Source organism: Brachycentrus maculatus, unplaced genomic scaffold (assembly GCF_059751285.1).
Source record: "Brachycentrus maculatus isolate JH-2025_06_01 unplaced genomic scaffold, ASM5975128v1 h1tg000092l, whole genome shotgun sequence".
In the NCBI taxonomy this organism is placed as follows: Eukaryota; Metazoa; Arthropoda; class Insecta; order Trichoptera; family Brachycentridae; genus Brachycentrus; species Brachycentrus maculatus.
The window spans coordinates 1,255,186-1,279,141 of record NW_028280846.1 but is presented as its reverse complement, the minus strand read 5'-3'; the positions used below and the strand labels follow the sequence as shown (position 1 = coordinate 1,279,141).

At 31.9% G+C, this 23,956-nt stretch overlaps 1 protein-coding gene across 1 annotated transcript; it reads left to right on the top strand.

The window, feature by feature from the left end:
* Positions 1-1,624: 1,624 nt before the first annotated feature.
* On the top strand, positions 1,625-23,896 carry LOC148310530 (uncharacterized). Its single transcript, XM_088258325.1, has 8 exons — positions 1,625-2,629; positions 9,551-9,773; positions 11,790-12,006; positions 13,244-13,511; positions 15,201-16,364; positions 16,442-16,664; positions 18,363-18,579; positions 21,401-23,896. The coding sequence occupies exons 1-8, from the start codon at positions 1,793-1,795 to the stop codon at positions 21,681-21,683; spliced, it is 3,432 nt and encodes a 1,143-aa protein (XP_088114451.1). The 5' UTR covers positions 1,625-1,792; the 3' UTR covers positions 21,684-23,896.
* The last annotated feature ends 60 nt before the right edge of the window (positions 23,897-23,956 follow it).

Genomic DNA, 23,956 nt, shown 5'->3' with positions numbered 1-23,956 from the left:
TTTATTTGATATATAAGTTAATGTTTGTTTGTTTGGGTGAAAATAAATATTAGTTGTTTTACACTCTCATATTTTTCAATATAACCCTGGACTGGTCCCTGAAGCGCAGGAGTGATCACCTTCCCTTCTTGTAAGTTATGATCAAGATAACACTACATCGATACGATGCTGTGCCATATACACCATGGGGTGCGGATAAGGGTAAGAAGAAGGGTGTTGGGTTGTGGTCCTGTGGTAAGTGTCGCGGACTCTTAAGTCAGAGTTTCTCGGTTCGAATCCACTCTACCACAATTTGATACCTATTTCTAATAATGAGCCGATTAGGCTCACAGAAATAGTATGAAATTGAAATATTTGAGTAAATAATAGAAACACAAATATTTATCTTTTTTAATAAAAAATAAATAAATAAATAATATATAAAAATGAAATGCAAAAAAATACTAACATTTTCATTTTTACCCTTCCGCGTGTCTCTAATGTTGTATATGATATTAAAAACTTTTTTATAATATTTTTTATCAAATAAAAACATATGATTTTTCATTTTATAAATATATTATCAACTACGCACGATATTTTGCATTTTAAATGGACTATTTACATTGTGGTATGATAATATAACACTCTCCTTATCATTCATCGTTCACTTTGTTTACACAAATTTGAACGATGAATAATAAGAAGATAAAAACATTGTTAACAGTGTACGATGTTAACAACATTTTAATAATTAATTTTTATATCTTGATTTTTTTTATTATTAAGTGAATAATTCATTTTTGAATCGTGATATCGGTTTTATATTTTTACTTAAAATTTTTATTTTTAAATATATTTTATAAATGTCTTCTACCGTTTGTATCAAAGTAACTCATCAGTGAGTGAAAAAAAATACTTTTCATTCAAACCCTTTTCCGCAATCCAATGGTGCATAGGGCACTGCATCAAACAAACGCAGTGTTATCTTAATCGTTTATACATGAAGGAAAGGTGATCAGCCCTCCGCTTAAGGTACCAGTCCAGGGTAATATGGAATAAATATTAGAGTGAAAAAATCACTTTTATTTATTTTACCCCCCTTGGGAATCGAACCTGGGACCTCCAGAACGGTAGCCGAGCGTGCTGACCATTACACTATAGAGGCGGACAAAAGTTGTAAGTAACTCATTAGTGAGTGAAAAAATATTTACTTTAATTGAATGCAAACTTTTATAAGATTAAATTGAAATTTAAATTTAAAAAAACAATGTAGATCCTAAAAAGTATGTAACGTATATTGCATAAATATAAAATATGTAGAAAATAAAAAGTATGTTTTGTTTTATAAACATTACACCATTAGAATAAAGAAAAATAAAAAATAATATTATTAAATGGTCGAGTAATACAAGAAAAAATGATAAGTTCATAAAAATGAAAATTCTATAAAAGTTTACTCTTCTTCATTCACTATGTCTTTGTTATGAAGTTAAATTAGATATCAGAATAGTCTGCGTTACTTGTTAATGACCGATTTGTGAAGGAATCCCGAAATAGTTGATGCCCCCTGCCAGCCTGTACGCTGTGTAACGTAACGAGAAATTGCTCGCCGCCCGCAACAATAAAATGAATTTATTATTTTTAGTTACGTAACAGCTGAACACCGGCCTCCAAACTCAAAACACTCAGTCTACGGTTGATATTGAAACGGTTCGCGTCTCCGATAAATGTTGTGATATATAAAACAAACAAACATAACGCATTCCGATTGATAAAGCATACAAACAGTTCTGTTTATTCGGGCTTTAAAATGATAACTAGAGCGGTGATTACTTTACTGCTCTCGTTTTGTGTTTGTGCAAACTCTCTGAAAATTCTCGCCTTGTTTCCATACACGGGGAAGAGTCACCACTATGTTATCGATCCGCTGATAAACGCCTTGGCCGACAAAGGTCACGATATCACGGTAGTGAGCCATTTCCCTCCTAAAACCCAGCGGAGGACACGCAACGACATTATACTCACATCGGAAGCCGGACATTCGGAAGATGTCATAGATTTGGGGGACTTTGAAGAGATACCCAAGTTTCTTAGCATGATCCAAGTGGCGGTGGAGAGCGAGTACCTCTACCAATTTGGGCAAGACATCTGCGAAGTTCTTTTGAGTAATAAAGATGTGATGAATCTGATCCGATCTGGTCAAAAATTCGATGTTGCTCTTATAGAGCAGTTTAATTCTGATTGCTTGTTGGGGATAGTTCACAAGATTGGAGCACCGTCAATAGGTATCACGTCGGATACTTTGATGCCATGGCACTACGAAAGATTCGGGGCTTTGACGAATCCTTCCTATGTCCCTTGTCACAACCTAGGCTATGGAACCAAACCTAATTTTTTCGAAGTGTTGACATCCTGGACAGTTTGCACTTGCATGAGGTTAGGCTACCACTTCAGATCTACTCTTCCTACCCAGAAGATTATCGCCAAGCACTTGGGAGAGGATGTACCACCATTGGATGCCCTTTCTAAACAAATTAGTATGGTCATGACGAATGCATATTTCCCTCTTCACGGATCGTTCCCACAGTCGCCAAATATCAAGGAAGTTGGTGGACTCTATTTGCCGAACAATAATACACTTCCTGATGTGAGTCGAAATCAATATTGATAAAATTAACGTTGAAACCATTAATTTTTGAAAAAACAGTACAACTAAGGAATATCGTTGTTATGCACCATTTAGGTCAACGGATATTTCTCAATTCAATTGATACACTTTCACTTTTATCACTAAAGACTGCCAAGTTTATTATCCTACATACTTTAGCCAGTCCATTAGGAATGTACCCATGCACATATCGCTCACTCCTTTCAAGAACGTCATAAATAATAAAAACTTGATTTTTCAGGAGAACGTTTTGAATGTTTAAAAATATAATAGAATGTATTAAAAATAAATATCAAGCCACTAATTGAACTTTTTACTAAGTATGGATAACTTTAAATTTCCTCAAAATCGTTTGCAAATTAATTGATTATTAAATTCAACTTGCTTTTGCTTCCGAGAATCACAAGTCAGATCAATTATTCTTAATTGGTTGCCCTTTATTCATTTTTTTTATAATTTGCTTTCCTGTAAGGATGCATGTTAAAAAGTTTTTTGTAGTTTATTTATTAATTCTAAAGAATTTTTGAACTGCTCTAGGAATACCGCGAAAAATATTCCAATGCAGTTAAATAGCAAAAAAACATTTTTGTGACACTATTGGTAGAACTCATAAATTTTGACGATTAATTTTAAAAAAACAATAAACTAGTGACTCTAGCAAACGTCGTACATTTGTTTACGAGTAGTATTATTAAAGAATCTTGGATGAATGGATGTTTATACTATTATTTAACAAAAATGAGTGTTCAATATCTATATTTATATACATATATATATATATATATATATATATATATATATATATATATATATATATATATATATATATATATATATATATATATATATATATATATATGTATATATATATATATATATATATATACATATATATATATATATATATATATATATATATATATATATATATATATATATATATATATATATATATAAATATATATATAATTTTTAATGCATCATGCGCACAATGATACATCTTTTTAAAGATTCCTTTGAAGTTAGAACTATTTTAAAGACCTACCCTACCTAATTGTTGCACATAAGTATGAAGAAGTCACATAAACTAACCAATTATACGTGAAAACCAAAAAAGTCATGTAAATATCTAGACTTTTAGTTGACAATAATAATGCTAATGTTACACTCAGTATAGAGTTGTTAGCCAATTACATATTGTACGCCCTATGAATGATAAGACTTGCATATATAAATTTCATTAACCTTTTTCATTTATGTTGACATACCAATAAAATGTTGTTAATCAACCTTTTCTAAGATATAATTCCGCTTTGAATACACTTATAATAATAACTTCAATAACTTCATAACTTCAGCACATTTTTCTTTAAGGCGTAGTTTTGCAGATAAGATTTATTTACTAGGCGTATTATACGTTTACATTAAACGGTTTATTTTTATCTTCAAGCTGATTTCATGGGAATAAAAAATGGTCCAGGTAGGTGGAGATCGATGCATCGAATTTGACTCAGCTATTTCTATTTTAGGCTAGTCGAATATTTTTAACTTTGTTTTTCACTTATTTGCGACACATTTTATTTGCCGTTGGTAAAACGTATGATATCATCTGGTTAATAAAATTATGTATGTAAATAACTTACAGCATCTAACCTTATGTCAATAAGAGAACGCAATAAAGGTGCTGTAGTTGAATTGATAAGTATGTACAATTATTATGACTACGACTTATGTACAGAAAGAAACATACACCAATGATTTTTATTTGCACAGTCTAAAAATAATCTTAGATATCGCTTACTCCTTTCAAGAACGTCATAAATCAAAAATCGTCAATTTTCAGTTGTGCACGTTTTCGGAATGCCCAGAAAATGTACTATATCCCAGCAAAAAAAGCATATTTTTAACCTAATATTTACCCGCTACAGGGCAGAAAATGTTGTTTTTCCATTTTGAAGAAAAGGTATCGTTTAATTATTTTTTTTAAATAAACTAAATATTTTTCAAATGGAGAAAAAACCTTCAGGTTTTACCTAAAAAGATCTGTTGCACAGTAAAAAGTTCAATAAGTGGCTTGATACTTATTTTTAATACATTGTGTTATATTTTTAAACATTAAAAACGTTCTCCTGAACAATCAAGTTTTTTGATTTATGACGTTCTTGAAAGGAGTGAGCGATATGTAAAAATAAATTGAAGAAAATAGTTTTAAGGACACTGAAATAATTGGAAATTTTGTCGGTTTGACTGTTAAACTAAATGCGTGTTTTTTTTTAGTGAAGTTAAAAAGTGATGAATCGCATGTATCACATTAAAAGCTACGAAAACCGTTTGAATTATCACTATAATTAGGCATATAATCAAGTACACACCTTCTTATTTACAGTTTGGGGTACGTTATCACTAACGTGAATTATCGACCAACGTATAACAAAGCAAAAATAAACATTCCATTTTACAGGAGTATTATTATTTGTAACGAATTTATTTATAACAAATAAGTGAGGAAAAAACGGTAAATCAAATTTATGAGGTGAATGAAATTGGAAAAAAGGAGCAGAGGAAGACCGAGAAAAACTTGGCACGATCAGGTATGCTAAATACTTGAAAGTGGTCAGGTTAGGAGTCGTAATAATCGTCGGGTATGTATGAGGAAATGCATGAACGTGGAAGAGGCGAATAATGTTTGCAAAGTGGTGTGGCGTTCTATTCTCTCTGCCTACCCCTGCGAGTAAGCGGCGTGATGGTTAGTTAGTTAGTTATTATCATTTGTAGAGAAAGAAGACAGGTATACAAGAATCAAAATAATAACAATAATAATATTACTTTTAAATAAAATTGAATAGTACCATAATGATTCGAGCTCGAAATAAAAAATTATATTTTGGAGTGACGAAAGTTTAGGTACAGGAAAGTCTAATTAATAATAAGCCGAAGTCATTATAAGCATGAAATAAATTAATTTAAAACATATTCCTTATGTAACTTTTTTTTAATTGAGGTATGTTTGGTTAGATAATATAATGATCTTCCAACAATTTGACAGTTCAATGTCAATCATCTCACTAATAAGTACTTGGAGAAGATCGTCTTCACCTATTTGGTGATGTTTATAATATTCGAAGATGTTTTGATTTGGTGATGTTTATAATTTTCTTTTAAATATTTAAAAAATATTTATAGATAATAATCATAATGTCGAATGTTTTACAGGTTTTTTTTTCATTGAAAGGACAAAGTATCTTGTATCTAAAATATTCTTATCTGCCTTATACCTCTTTTCAAATGGAAGCCTTAGTTTATAATGGTAGCTATGTAGTCATAAATACAAAATATAATTTAAACTTTACTTGGTAAATACCACATTCCCTCAAAATATTTTGTGACGCATCAACATTAACGTGAATTTGGTATCATAGAACACAGAATAATACGGTATTTAATAATGATGCTGAAAATACATCGAAACACGTGTCACAATAGATTTTAAGAAAAGTGGTATTTACCAAGCGAATGATTGATTTTAGATGGATACATACAAAGTAACAGCCGAAAACATTATGAAAATGTAATGTCTTAATTCATAATAACAGAATATAGACTAAATTGGTTATTCCTTCTTTTATTCTCAGCTAATTAAGCATTATGTATGTTTATATTTAGATTACAATATACCTAAGACGGTAATCACGTTATCGGTAATTACTCTTGCAAATCCAGGATCTTACCTGATTATATTATAATTGCATATTTATCCACCTGAATATCGAACCGACATCTGCCACATGCTCTTCAACGTGTTATTAACTATATACATAGGTACTCCACGATACATACCCTGTATGCTGAATATCGCGTTTATGTATACATACAAGTATGTTAATAAAGTAATTTTAAAACCGGTTATCGATCCATTTTGACCCTAAATGGAAATTCTTTTTTTCCTGCATGTAAGTTATGTAACCCACACTTGACATATTAACATATATAAAACCTCACAATTCCAGATCCCATTGCGCGCTCTTTAATGCTTTCAATTCGAAAACCATCGATATGATATTAACAATGAATATTAAATCGATAAACACTATTTTTTTAATTGGCATTAACTTTGTGGAATAAAATAGTGTTTATAATATAAAAACAAAACTTGTAAAATATCACTTTTCGAGTTTATTTATATAAACATGACTTGTTTTAACAACAGATGTTCTCGTCAACATTTAATATACATTACAAAGTAACATTTAAGGCGTATAAAAACTTAAAATAAAAAGTAAGCAAGAAGATTCTTGTTAAAGATATAGAAGAATCCCGCTTTGGAATACCCCCTAGTTTACACAAACTAGTTCTAGTAGAGGTGAGTGAAGTTATGACAGCTTGATGAAAACATCTGTAGTTCTCAAAACTAATCTTGTTTACATATAAACTCAAAAGGTCGTCATATACAAGTGTTTTTTTTTTATTCAAATTCATTTATATTTCTTAATGTGGACGTGGCGAACATGTTTACAAAGACAGATTGGGGTGGCATTCCAATCTCTCTGCTAACCCTCTGGGGAAACGGCGTATTGGTTAGTCAATTAATTTATGATTTCGGAATGGCATCATGGGTTCGATTCCCGACAGTTGCAAATTGAATTCAAGGTTTATTTGTTTTCAATTGGTCTAAGTGTCTATCATGTATTTTTCACATTTACCTTCCATTTCCTAACTATCCTATCTGCAGCTAAGCCTCTAAAATAGAGACTTCGTGGGTAAGTCCTTTAAAAATATATATACACACGTATATATTTGTATGAAAAAATTACACGTAGTCAACTACCTTGTCCGGGTTCTAAAATTGAAAAAATATATAAAAAGTAAGAATCTAAATAATCCGTAAATCCCGTAACATTGTTTACAGATGATTACAATTTACTTAAGCAATTACCGAATAATATACGTGATTCATTCCTCCAAGTGTATTTCCGTAGTTATTTATAATGTAATATTTATTAGTTTTGAATGAAAACACAATGCAGTTGTTGGCCTTGGAAGATTTGCAATGTACCTACGAGAAAATATCTACTCTTGTGCCCGTATTCACAACACTTGGTATAATTTGACCTTGTAACAATAATTCCATACAAAATAGTTTAGTAATAATTTTGTTCGTTGAAATACCTTTTATTTAAATCAGTTGTTTTATTTAGTTTATCGATTAAGCTCGTGACGTTACGATAGAAATAAGATTTTAGTTTCAGAATATCCTTTGTCCTATGATGACTATAAAAAATACCATATTTTTTACCTCTTAGATCTAAATCTGAAAAAGGTTATTTTTAACTCATGCTTCAACTTCATACCTCTTCTGAGAAAACCCATCCGAAGTAACCGCACCAAATCCGTTATTGTTGGATACCTATGCATTATGTTGAGACGATAAACATTCCCATTCATTTATGACCTTGTAGTGAAAATGAAATAATTGGCTTTGACCTCTACTATTATGTTTGACCTGCGCTGTTGGAAGGTCCAATTACAATCAAACGTGTAAAGGATGTTGCAAAAAATATATTACTATCTGAAAAAATAATTATTGATTCAGCAGTCACTTAGTGCTGAAATCTATCCATTTTTATTTTAAGCTTTACTTGGTAAATACCATAGTTTCTTAAAATCGATCGTGACACGTGATTTTTATACGGTCTTTGAAAATTATGTGGAATGCATCGAAAACGTGTCATAATAGATTTGTAAAAATAGTGATATTTACCAAGTAAAACTTATGTTAAAAATGAAAAGATAAGATTATAGTCTCAACTTGAAATTAAGGTCTATCGTTTGTACGAAAGAAGATGGAAAACTGAGCATCTCAGGGTTTACGATCTGGTATTTGACTGGCTTACATGATCACAATATACACTTGTGTAATATTCACCACTCTGCCCATTATTGAATATCCATATTGCATTATTTTTTAGAGATGTAAATGTGCAATGATTTTGGATTCCTTTCATGAGCTAGTTCTTATTTGAAACATTGAAAGTATTTGGAAATGACGGGAACGACTTAAGTTGAGAAATTTGTGAAATATTTTTCTTAAAATAAGTGATATTCACTTATGATTATTAATATGAGAATTCGCATGAGATTAATATTCATATATCACCCGTAAGGTGAATATCTCCGAAAAATCTTAATAATCAAAAAAATATTTACTTTTTTTCATTTCTTCCATAGAAATTTCATTGTTAAAAAATGTAATTTTCAAAACTCTCCAAGGTTCGCTCCAAAATGTTTTTTTTTCCAGATCATGCCTTTATTTACTTTTTTTCTTTATTTTCTAAAACAAAGCGACCACCACCTAACTGTCATTTTTGATGTTTTCTTAAAACTCAGAAAAAAATTCAGTGAACTATGTTTTTCGCTCCACCCAGTAAATTTTAAGAGATTATATAATGTATGGTCATTAAATTTTGAAGTAGCATCACTTTACATGATTATGTTGATCTGCGCGTATGTACGCTATATTTATAGCATTTTGTCCACGTGTATATCTTTTCTTTTTTCTTTTTTTATTTTAAACACCTACTGCATGATCGTTGAGCACTGCATCGGATTTATTTAATGTTATCTTGATTAAGAAATAATCTTTTGAGGAGATGAATGAATGTAGAAGAGGCGAAGAATGTTTGCAAAGACAGAGTGGTGTGGCGTTCGATTCCCTCTGCCACCCCAAGGCTGATCACCTTGCCTTCATGTAATTAACGATCAAAGTAACACTGCGTCACTACGATGCAGTACCCTATCCACCATTGGGTGCGGATAAGGGTTAAAAAAAGTTAAATTTAGTTACCGTCCGAAATTTAAATGTGTTTTTTTCTCTAATAAACGTGTTTTTTATTTTAATTCCAGGATTTACAGGAATATATTGACGAATCACCTCACGGAGTTATCTACTTCAGTTTTGGGTCCATGATCAAGGCCTCATCGATTCCTCCGCTGAAGCTCAAGGCCTTCCAGGACGCCTTCGCCGAACTCCCTCAGAGAGTTCTGTGGAAGTGGGAGAATGATACAATGGCGGGAAAACCAGATAATGTCGTGGTCCGAAAATGGCTACCACAATTCGATATTCTAAGTATATATTTAATATGTCTATTTTATTTTTACTACCCATATTAATTTATTGAACATTTTTATAAACACATATTGCTCACTCCTTTCAAGAACGTCATAAATAAATTAAAAAACTTGATTTTTCAGGAGATAGTTTTTAAAGTTTGAAAATATAATACAATGTATTAAAAATAAATATCAAGCCACTTATTGAACTTTTTACTGTGCAACAGATTTTTTCAGGTAAAACCTGAATGATTTTTCTCCACTTGAAAAATATTAAGTTCGTTTAAAAAAATAATTAAACAATACCTTTTCTTCAAAATGCAAAAACAATACTTTCTGCCCTGTAGCGGGTAAAATTAAGTTAAAAATATGCCGCTTTTGCTGGGATATAACATAGTACATTTTTTGAGCATTCCGAAAACATGCACAACTGAAAATTGTCGATTTTTTATATATAACGTTCTTGAGCGGAGTGAGTGATATTTACTCTTCAAAATTTGTAATTTACTTTGACACTTGATTTTACTTGTCCACAAAATAAATAATCAGACTTCTACATTCTCATTAATTAGTTATTAAACGTCTTCATCTTTAATGTGATTTATTTTTAAATACTTTTGTAAAACATGTTTTCGTAGCGGTTTTTCATTCTATAATTCTGACTATGTAGCTATTTTTTTAAAAATAGGGTACAATATTAAAACAGCATACATAAAAAGGCACACACATTTTGACGTATTCGCCAACCTTCACTACGTGTATTTTAAATAGAACCGGTTCTGTTAATTAGGCCACCTGACCGGTCAATTGGGGCAGCTGCTTATTTGGGCCGAATCTCAAGGAACGGAAATCATACCAACGAACTAATGGTATTTTTCATCGCTTAGCTGTGACAATGTTCCTCTAATTGAAAGAATACATTTATACGCCATTTCGTGTGATACACATACGAGTAATTTCAATGTCTACCGTTGCGTCAGTGTGGCGGCAATACACTTCGTTAGTTTTGTCGTCACTTTTCACCTGTAGATGAAAACATCTGTAGTTTTGTTAAAACTAGTCGTGTGAAATGAAATCAAACTCATTTAGTGGTAAAATACCACTAAATAAGTAAATAAAGAAATTAATAAAAGGAGGATAACGATGAAAAACATCTGTATTTGTATCTGTAAATTAACGCAAAACAATTTTTAGACGAGCTTTAACCCCTTACCAATAACATCAGACTAGTCTAATGATGTTGGTAACGATGAAACTAGGTCACAGGTTAAATAAAATATATGTGGAATCGGTAATATATGTAGAGTTGTGATTTTTAATCAAAATTTAGTTTATCCTAGAAATGTTAGTACAAAACGTAAATTTATATTCTTATTAAAATATAAATACATTTAAAATTTATGTTTTTATAGCAGATATTAATTATTCGATTTAACCCGTGCTTTGGTTTATTGGGAATGCGTATTAATTGAACCAAATCCCAAACCCGATTTGTCCCAATTAAGCAGAATCGACTGTATATATAAATGATGGAGTTTTATATAATATTATTTTTTGACATCTCATCAAAGATGAAGAAGAATATAAAAGTCTAAGCATTTTCGGGGCTGACGACCGTCATAGGCTGGTTTAAGTGATCATTTTACACACGTGTAACATTCACCAATTCTACCCATTATTGACAACCACACTACTCAAATTCTTGGAAGTTCTATATGTATGAACCAATTTAGAAAACTTGTGAAAAATTAAAATAAATAAAAATAATAATAATATGAAAATGACTGCTGTAATTGGAGATAATCCAGATTTTGTGGACAAGTATTTGGACACACTCAAAATGTTGAGTAATATATTCATCACGTTCTCAATTCTCGAAGCATAAGAAGAATAAATCAATAGGATGAACAGTTTCATCAACATTTTTTAATGATTTTCTATGATAACATCCATTTGCCTTTGATCCCATGATATTTGGTGTTCAATGTTTGAACTAAATTTTATTCAAATTACTTGTCCCATTTTTTTTCAGACCACCATAACGTAAAAGTGTTCATTTCACACGCTGGTATGCTAAGCACTACTGAAGCCGCTCATTGCGGGGTGGCTATGCTCAATATTCCAATGTATGGAGACCAGTTCGCCAATGCTGCAGCAGCTCACGAAAGTGGACTTGGAACTACTCTTTTGTTTAGAGACATTACGAAAGAAAGTTTAGTAAACGCTCTCAAGAAGATTCTAGAGCCCAAGTAAGTATATGGAACCATTCCATAACAACTCCATCAATATTTATTGCCATATCGCTCACTCCTTTCAAGAACGTCATAAATCAAAAATCGCCAATTTTGAGTTGTGCATGTTTTCGGAATGCCCAGAAAATGTACTATATCACAGCAAAAGCGGCATATTTTCAACTTGATATTTACCCGCTACAGGGCAGAAAGTGTCATTTTTGTATTTTGAAGAGAAGGTATTGTTTAATTATTTTTTAAAATATACTAAATATTTTTCAAATGCAGAAAAAACCTTCAGGTTTTACATAAAAAGATCTGTTGCACAGTAAAAAGTTCAATAAGTGGCTTGATATTTATTTTTTATACATTGTATTATATTTTTGAACTTTAAAAACGTTCTCCTGAAAAATCAAGTTTTTTGATTTATGACGTTCTTGAAAGGAGTGAGCGATATACCAACAAACTACAAATGTTATTAAGCACTCTCAAGAAGATTCTGGAACCCAGTAAGTAAATGGAGCCATTTCCTAACAACTCCATTAATAATTATTGACTTATACTAAAAAACTATTAAGTTTAATAAGTACTCTCAAGAACATTTTGGAACCCAGTAAGTATTATACTTGTAAATGGAGCTATTCCCTAACAACTCCATTAATTTACAACATTTTGAGTGTGTCCAAATACTTGTTCACAAAATCTGGATTATCTCCAATTACAGGAGTTATTTTCATATTATTTTTTGAACCAATAGATCTCACCAATAGATGTCTCTAGTGAAGTTCTAGTGATTCATGAACAAGGTTTCTAAATTGGTTCATATATATAAAAAAAAAATATATATATATATATATATATATATATATATATATATATATATATATATATATATATATATATATATAGAACTTCCAAGAATTTGAGTAGTGTGGTTGTCAATAATGGGTGGAATTGGTGAATGTTACACGTGTGTAAAGTGATCACTTAAACCAGCCTATGACGGTCGTCAGCCCCGTAAATGCCCGGACTTCCACATTCTTCTTCATCTTTGATGAGATGTCAAAAAATAATATGAAAATAATTCCTGTAATTGGAGATAATCCAGATTTTTTGAACAAGTACTTGGACACACTTAAAATGTTGTAAATAAAATATTTACATTGATTTTAAAACAAAGTTATATTTTAATTATAAAATGAAAAATTACAAAGTTATTGCTTCACATTTGAATTAAATTAAATTTGTATTTTAGATTCCAAGCATCGGCCATGAAGCTTTCAGAGGTATGGAGAGACAGGCCTCTCTCTGCACTGGACACAGCCATTTACTGGGTGGAACATGTGGCTAAACATGGAGGCGACCATCTCAGGCCCGCATCAGCCGACCTACCCTTATATCGATACCTTCTCCTGGACGTCCTGGCATTCATATCTGTTTCCCTTTTCATCCTGGCTTTCATCTACTACAAGATACTAGTCTGCGTCCTTAGCTATCTATTTGGGTCTAAGAAAAAAACAAAGAAAGACTAGACACGTTTCGGTGACTCAAATATTCCGATGTGGGGACCTTCGTGGGTGACGTCATCCCTTGTGACGAGCACGTGTTCCATATGTTCGATGAATGATGAACAAAACTCAAACAACAAACATTTATAAAAAAAAGACATGTTAATGGGTTTATAAAATAAACGACATGTATACAAAACTCTTAGTTATGATGTTTGTGTATGCATATGTATATATATATATATATATATATATATATATATATATATATATATATATATATATATATATATATATATATTAAAACTCACGTTGTGATAATGTCAAAATAAATCATTCTTATTTCCAGAAAAAATATGTACATACTTATATGTAATTATTTTATGTATTAATTTGGCATTTACTTTAAGACATGATTTAATTAAAAATGAGAACACTTGTTTTTTACCAGTTAAGTTATATTTCTGTATTATTTCGAGAAATAAAAAATACTTTGTGTTCTGATCCACTCACATTTTAATTGACCAACCAGTTTCGGCAACAACCTGTTGCCCTCTTCAGGGTTTATTTATTACTAAACACATATATATATATATATATATATATATATATATATATATATATATATATATATATATATATATATATATATATATATATATATATATATATATATATATATATATATATATATATATATATATATATATATATATATATATATATATATATATATATTTATTTCGCTTTATTTTGGCTTAGTCTGGTTTAATAAAAAATAACGAAAATACGAAGCACACATTCCTTATGTATATTTCACAATGCTTGTGAAGCAATAAAAATATTAAAAATCTATAAAACAAAAATTCAATAAAAAAATATTGAAAATGTGACAAAAGTTGTCAAAATGCATGCAGTCAGTACCATGAGTAATATTTAGTATTACGTGTTTTGCTATTACGTTCAACATATGGTACTGCCATTGAGGTCATTTTTTTTATTATATGTGTGTCTTGATAAACTTAAAAGGTAGGTGATTTCAAACCCACGAGAACCTGCATGTTTTCTCATTAAAATTTTAGGACAGCGATATGTAGATATATTACATTTGATTGACATCTTACCTGGACTTACAGTATTACCTTCATGTATATATATGATCAAGGCCCTTTGAGCTTGTCAATATTTTCACATATTATATATGATATAGCAAATGGTACCGAATTAAAAACAGAAACCTGCATTTCAAAGTCATCAAAAAATTTCTAAAATATATTAAAGTTATGACTTTTTAAACGATTTTCCTGAATTGGCATCAAGATTTAATTTTCTGCCAAAAAAATATTGAAGCAAACTAGTTTGTGTGATAAATATGTTTAACATTCAACCAACTGATATTTTCTGATAAAAAAACGAAGCGTTATACCTACTTATTACGAATTCTTATCACATCACAATATAACGTTGATAAAACATTATTACTATCAGCTTTTATAAATTGAATCACTTAATAACGTTGACAGCTAAGAACTAGTTGTAAGTTTTTTCGGCAAAAATTATGTTTTAACAATTTTCTCAGTGATCATTCGCCGTGTTTGTAAACAGTGCGTTTTCAAAATATTGTGAAACTTGACATTTCTTTTTTTTTTTTTTGAAAATTTGTTTTAAAAAATACAAAACGAAATATTTGTGTTTAGATGAAACTATAACACCTTCTTATCGTCAAGGAGCAGCGAGTTAAGTCGCAAAATGAATAAGTTATTTCAGTATTACATTTTAAGTATGGTGTTTTTACATGATTCTAATATAAGTCTGCCAAATTTTCATTCTCTAAGAGAGATGATTGTTAGGATTTATGAAGACAAATACGCAAAAGAAGAAAGAAATACAAGTCACAGACCTCTAGATGTATTTCCTCATACTGCCAATCTCAAAATGAATGAGTTATTTCAGTACTACTTTTTAGGCATGGTGTTTATGGATACTTTTAATATAAATCGGCCAATATTGCATTCACCAGGACAGACGGTTGTTACGACCCTCACCAATGAGAACAATGGCACAGAAGAAAAAAGACATATAAGTTACAGAATTCTAGGTATATTTCCTCATACGGCCAAAAGCCACGATTATGTGTTCAGCCCTCTAATGAAAGGATTAGCAGAAAAAGGGCACAATGTTACAGTTATCTCACACTTCCCTATCAAGGATCAACCTATAACATACAGGCATATTAATCTGCGTGGGTCGTCACCCATTTTAGAAAACGCTCTTACCTTTGATAAAATAAAAAGGCCTCCATTATCTCTCGGAGCTGAGCATATTCTAAAGCATTTTGATGTTCTCTGGATGCTGTCTGACATTTCCCTCGCAACCTGTCTTCCGATGCTTCAAAATGAAGAAGTTCAAGATTTGAAAGCTGGAGATTTTGATTTGGCTATTTACGAAACATTCAACAGTGATTGTAGCTTGGGACTCATCGATCACTTGAATGTACCTTACATAGGATTTTCATCACACGCACTCATGCCTTGGACTGCCAGAAGACTAAGAATATCTGAAAATCCATCATTCAAACCTACGCACTTCTTAGGCTATGGCAGATACCCTAATTTCTTCCAGAGAATAATATCATTTATCGCGAATGAAATATACATAGCTTCTTACTATGTATTGATGCAGAAAAATGATATTAAGACGTTATCCAGTCACTACAAAAGAGATTTTAATCATTTAGATGATTTGGCAGAAAACACTGGGCTTGTCCTTTTAAGTACTTATTTCCCATTGCATGGAACTTTTGAATATCCGCCAAGTGTAATCGAAATTGGTGGAATACATATAGGAAAAAATAAAACGTTGCCACAGGTATTAATCGAGCATTTTTAAATGTAATAATACAAAGCATTTCAGTTCAAATGCAATTTTTAAAAATGTCATTCAAGGATCTGCAAGAATACATGGACGAAGCTAAAAATGGAGTGATAGTCTTTAGCATGGGATCAATAATCAAGGCAACTTCTTGGCCAACGGAGAAGCTGAACTCATTCAAAGATGCATTCTCGTCAATGCCACAAAATATATTGTGGAAATGGGAAAATGACACGATGGATGGAGTTTCTTCAAACGTGAAGCTGGTGAAATGGCTACCACAATTTGATGTCATAAGTAAGATTCACTTTCAATATAAACATAATTTTAAATAATATATATATATATATATTTTTTTTAATTACCTTCCGTGTAATTTCAGATCTTGCGGATGTTTCTTTCTCCGTATTTATTTACCTTCACCTTTTTTAATTTATGACTTTTTACCCTCCATAAGAAACATGTTTCACTTTTTTAAATAAACTTGTATTTATAAAATTTAAGCTCGCAGTGTTATTTTATATAAAACAACACTGCGAGGTCGGAATTTTTTTTTCTAATTTACAGCTAATTTCTTTAACAATATTAATAAAAATATGTACAATAACAATTAAGAATACACTAATACAAATCATCACTTACAATAATGATCACTATCATACAATAGATTTAATATAAAGCATTAGATTTTCAAAACAATTCGTCACATAAACGACAGTTACATATTATGAGTCAGAAAGAAATCTGGAAATTCTCGATTGGGAATTCTCTCTTAGTTAAACAGACAAAACCGCATGTTCTGAACAACACGGATTTACCAATGGAAGGTCAACACTATCCAATAATTATATCAATCAGAAATACATAACAGATTCACTAGAAAAATTAAAGCTCACCATAACTTGTTTAGAACTCTTCCCATTCGATAATTTAAAAATATGTATTTATTTTTCATCTTCTTTTCTTCTTCTTCTTATTATAGGCCTTGCGGCCTGTTTTTAAGATGGGATTAGCCTCCTGCGATGTCGATTCCCAGCTATCGACCCACCTCTTTTGTGGTCTGCCCGTAAGTCTTCTACCATGGGGTTGGCCGTACAGTGCCGATGTGGGGGAGTCTGAATGGTTCCATTCTCCTCACATGCGCATACCATTGTCTCCTTCGTCGCCTTCCCCACCTAACGACATCTTTGATCTCGCATATTTCCCTGATCCTGGCATTTCTGATTCTATCTCGAAGACTCTTGCCTGTTATGCTTCTTAGAGTCTTCATTTCTGACACTCTCAGCGCGTTTTTTGTGGCAGCAGTATCTGCTCTACTTACGATTTTTTTAATCTTATTACATAATCAATCAAAAATGCAAAGTTTTTCGTAGTTAAAGATAGAACAAAACTATTTTCCCTTTCACTATCAGCGGGACATGTAAGTTAATACTTACAAGTGTGTACAATCTGGTGACAACGGCAGAAAATTTAGTAACCCTACTAGGGGACCCAAACTTCATTAGAAAACCACCCGCACTGACAGGCCAATCCAAAGTCCTAAGGAGGAATACAAAGCAACCTGAGCTACGATTTTGACCCTATCATGCATTTCCTAAACCTACAACAAACTTTTTCATGTTAAATACATAAATCAAATCGTACTATAATATAACTAACTAACTAACTAACCATCACGCCGCTTCCCCGCAGGGGTAGGCAGAGAGAAACCACTCTGTCCTTGCAAACATTCTTCGCCTCTTCCACGTTCATGCATCTCCTCATACATACCCGCCGATTGTTTCAACTCCTAACCTGACCACAAAGTATTTGGCATACTTGATCGTGCCAAGTTTTTCTCGGTCTTCCTCTGCTCCTTTTTCCAATAAAATTTGCCTCATAAATTTGTTTTACCGTTCTTTACTCACTCATTCGTTCTACATGTCCAAACCATCTCAACACACCTTTCTTAATTACTATAATATCCTAATGAATAATCGCGTTGTCTATTTGCAGATCATCCGAATGTGAAGGCTTTCATAACCCACGCTGGAGGACTTGGTCTCACGGAAGCGGTCCACTGTGGAGTACCTGTTCTGACCATACCTATGTTTGGCGATCAGCCATTCAATGCAGCAGCAGCAAAAGATAGCAAAATCGGAGAAGTCCTGAACTATGAAGACATCACAACCGAAAATGTATTGCGATCGCTCAAAACAGTCCTTGAACCGGAGTAAGATAAATTTCAGTTTAATTCAGATATATTTTATTTATATTTTTCTCAGTAATATTAATATTTAAATCATTTACTTTGTGGTTACTCATTTTTACTTATTATTCTAATCACCGAGATTTTTTATGTCTACCGGTTTCGAGACGTACCCGTATCTTCATCAGGACAATCACTACCACAGCATGCAAACAATACCACCCTTTGCCACCATAGCACCATTCACACACTTAAAACTACACAAAAATTTTAACACATGTGATTTTTGGTCGACCCAAAGGCCAACATGCACTGAAGGTGCGTTACATGCACAAACATGCGTTACGAGCCGAGGTTAAACGTGCACTTTTATTCATATTTCATTTAACTTTAATCGAAATTGTTCGATGTTTCTGTTTTTTATTTCATGAATTATCGATATTCGCAAACTATTTGAGATAATTTACAACATTTTGAGTGTGTCCAAATACTTGTTCACAAAATCTGGATTATCTCCAATTACAGGAGTTATTTTCATAATATTTTTGACATCTCATCAAAGATGAAGAAAAATATGGAAGTCTGGGCATTTACGGGGCTGACGACCGTCATAGGCTGGTTTAAGTGATCACTTTACACACGTGTAACATTTACCAATTCTACCCATTATTGACAACCACATCACTCATATTCTTGGAAGTTCTATATATATGAACCAATTTGGAAACCTTGTTCTTGAATCACTAGAACTTAGTAAAAAAGCTTCTTTACATCTCACCAATAGATGTCTCTAGTGAAGTTCTAGTGATTCAAGAACAAGGTTTCCAAATTGGTTCATATATATAGAACTTCCAAGAATATGAGTGATGTGGTTGTCAGTACTGGGTAGAATTGGTGAATGTTACACGTGTGTAAAGTGATCACTTAAACCAGCCTATGACGGTCGTCAGCCCCGTAAATGCCCAGACTTCCATATTTTTCTTCATCTTTGATGAGATGTCAAAAATATTATTTGAGATAACACTATAGTATAAGTTTGTATGATATTGACTTCATATTTTTACCGTACCACTATTGCCAAATACATATTTAATCACTATCAATATAGAATAAAGGTCATCTGATCTGATTGGGAATATAACTGTACTCATAATATATACTCAAAATATTTAAAAAATCTGTATTTTTGAACAGTAAGTGAAAACTTAAAAATGTATTAGTTTTTGTTGTTGTTTAGAAAAAGATAGCATGACATGCATTTGTTCTAAATAATTTTATATTTGCACAAAATGATATCATGAATCAGATAAGGTACGTTAGGTAAGGTAAGGTAATTTGTATAATTTCAGCGTCTCTATTGAGACATTAAAATAATAAAATGGTCCCTTGGTTAGTGATGCGGACTCTTAAGTCAGAGTTTCTCGGTTCGAACCCATTCCACCACAATTTGATACCTATTTCTAATAATGAGCTGCTTAAGCTCACAGAAATAGTATCAAATTGAAATATTTGTGTAAATAATAAAAACACAAATATTTCTCTTGTTATTTTAAAAAATAATATCTTATATCTCTTAAGAGGAAAAAATAAATTACCGCTTTCAGTTAGAAGGGGAAAACTATGTACTTCAAAAGTTTCCAACAGATGGCAGTTGTATCTGAGATATGAAAGCGATGGTTGGGACCCTCTATACCAGTATATGTATACATTGACGTGAATGATTAATCTTACATTTTTAAATAGGAGAAAGCTTTAAATTTCACATATTTTCAACGGTGGGCTCCACCGTCAGCCGACATTCCACATCTATCTTAATTACAATAATAACATACTAAAGGAATCTAACAATAGTTCATATTTACATCTCTCAAAACTTTAAGCAATATTCAATAATGGGCAGAATGATGAACGTTACACACTATATACAATGATCACTTAAGCTAGGTTGTACCAGGTCGCATAAAGTTATACTACATCTTGATATATTACCCTACTACTGCTACCATCAAGGCTACTTAGCTCTTCTGCAAGGTTAGGTAGAGAGGATGGAACGCCACTCTTCTGTTCTGACTATCACTCCTAGCTTCCTTCACGTCCATGCATGTCATACATGCCCTCTGATTACGTAGACTTTTGACCACCGCATTTTGGGCTCTGATTGAACTGGTCTTGCCTAGTATTTTTTGGCCTTCCTCGTTCTGGTCTCACATTCACATGTGCTAAATAAATTTTTTTGGTCATTCTCTCGTTATCCATTCGCTCCAATTTTCACATATTACCCTCGGTAATTAAATCCAATATGTGACTATACTTCTGCTTCTTTAACTCATTAACCGCATTTGTGCAAAGGGCACTGCATCATATAAAATCACAATGATTAAAGAAAACACTTCGTTTTTTACCATTTGAGTTTTATTATAGACTACATGTTTCAGAAGTTAAACTTCCATAATTCAGGTCTGTATAGTTATTATACAGACCTGAACGATGGAAGTTTAACTTCTGAAACATGTAGTCTATAATAAAACTCAAGTGGTAAAAACGAAGTGTTTTCTTTAATCATTGTAACATGTCTTACCACAAAGTTAATGCAGAAACAAAAAATAATATATAAAATCACTGTTATCTTGATGATTTAACTACTTAAATAAAAATAAATAAAATGTGCAAACCATAAATCTTAAAATATAAAAAGATCATTTTAAGATTAAAGAACTGCTTTTCTGTTTAATTCGTACACCTAAGTCACTTTTCTTATTATTTTTGTTTAGGCTTTGATTTTCGAAACAAGAAAATTATTGACCTTCTCAAATATCATAATTTTTATCTTGGATTTTTTTTTCAGGATGAAGGAAAACGCAATGAAACTATCAGCTGTTTTTAGAGACAGGCAGAGTTCTCCACTGGAGACAGGAATCTACTGGGTAGAACATTTCATAAGACATGGAGGAAAGCATCTTAGACCCGTTTCTGCCGACATACCTTTATATCGATTCCTGAATTTAGACATTCTGATAATGGCAGCAGTTCTGTTATACATTTCCATAAAGATTTTGATAATCATGCTAAATTGTCGATCATATGAACCAAAAAGTTATGAGTGTGAAGAGACAAATTTTAAAAATTAAAAATCGATATTCCTACTTTTCAAATGGTTTTATTAGATTTAAGTTTTGTACAGATATTTCTTGGTGGAACTGCATTTTGTAGAATAAAATAACGACTTTGTAGTTTTTTCCACATAAATTTTATTTGACCTAATCTTCTTAACCTTCGTTTAGTCACTGTATGTAGAAAGAGCAGTATTTTGGAAAAGCTTTATTCCGCCCTCGGTTGACCTTCAACCATAACATATGTTAGATGCCCATAATGAACGTTAAATGATACATAATGAACGATATACTATCGGATTTGGCCTTATTTGGGATATTAATATTATTAGTTTAACGCGACTAACTAAACGAAAATATATGCAAAATATTTTGGGTGCATCAAAGGCGTATATAGTGTGACAATCAGACCCGCACTCCTCTATGGCTCCAAATACTGGACAATGTACCTATAACACTTACTCTAGGCAACTAGAAACTGCTGAAAAGCGAATGCTTGAATTGTTAGCTCGAGTGTCCCTTAGAGACAAAATAAAGAGCTCACACCTTCGTAGAAGCCTGAGTATAACAGACATCAATAATAGGGTAAAAAATGCAATCGAGATGGTATGGGCACATAAGATGTATAGAACCTGATCGTATTGTGAACCAGGCAGTCGCCATGGATCTTTTTCGGAAGACATCTAGAGGAAGACTAAAAATTTATGGATGGTACAGAAAATAACATGATTCTAAGGCATAGCCTTGGTGTCTCTGTCAATGATAGAAGGACCTACAACCTGAGAACGGTGAGAGCTGACTCCAACAGTGTACAAAGACGATAAGTTGGGATGGAGCCAGAAACAAGATTTGAGTGCATTAAGATTTTTGTTCACAGGCAACATTTAGTGGTTAAAGTAATTTTCAGGAAAAATCGTACACATATTTCATGACGGTTCCTGCTAATAAAAAAAAACTTATTCTAACCATTGATTGCCGACAGAGTAATATGCAGTAAATCTATTCAACCTAAACATAAATACAACTTCGAAAATTTGAGTAATGTACAATAGTATTAATAATAGGTCGAATTGTGAATGTTATACAGTGTATGAAATGATCACCAAAATTAGCCAACGAAAGCTCTGTAAATGCCCAGAATTCCATATTCTTCAACGTCGTTACTGAGATATTAATAAGAAATCTTTATTAAATACATTTATCAACAAAAAAATACTGGTAAATATATCAATTATTCAATATCTTATCAGTAGAATGGTGAATATTACACAGAGTATGAAGTAATCACTAGAACTAGCCAATTACGGGTCGTTAACTCTGTAAATGCCCAGAATTGAATATTCTTCAATATCTTTCTTAATATATCAATAAGCAATCTTGATAAAATGCGTTTATCATTTTTTACTGGTATTTCAATTATTTGGTATCTTATCAGTCAAAGCAAATAACTAACTATCAAGCGTTATGTAACCTTATATTGACGAGCAATATTTTTAATGTGTGGAAATATCTGAACATACATCCATATTGATATCTGAAAAACTAGAGGTATCAATTAAAATGTTGTACCATATATTGACTTATTTTTTTACTGTATTTTAGTGCCTTATTAGTATTTTAATCTTATGTGTATCAAAATTGTTAGCGAATCACTTAACGATCGCGAACACGGAGCTAAACTAAACATATTAGGATTGCATAGTTATGTTTTTCTGTTAGCAATTGTTGATCGACGATCTAACTCACTAAATAACTTACCATCACGCCGCTTCTCCAAAGGGGTAGGCAGAGAGAATAGAATACTGCAACACTCTGCCTTTCCAAACATTCTTCGCTTCTTCCGTATATGTACATGTATCTCCTGATATATATCCGCTGATTAATTTGACTCCCAAGCCGACCGCTTTCAAGTATTCAACATACCTGACCATGCTAAGTTTCCTCGGTCTTCCTCTGCTCCTTTTTCCAACCACATTCGCCTCATAAATCTGTTTTACCGTTATTTCCTCACTCATTTGTTCCACATGTGCAAATCATCTCAATACACCTTTTTTTAAATTTTATCGATAATGCTTTTCACAGCTATACATTATTTTCTTATTTCACCGTTCGAACATCTAGTGTACATCGTTTTGCCGCTCATTCGTCTGAGGGATCGCATTTTGACTGCATTCAGTCTAAATTCACCCTTCTTTTGCCAACTCAATGCTTCACTTCCATACATTAGGGTTGCAACCAAGACTCCGTTGTGTACTGTGATCGACGATCTCGACGCTGAATACGATTAACCT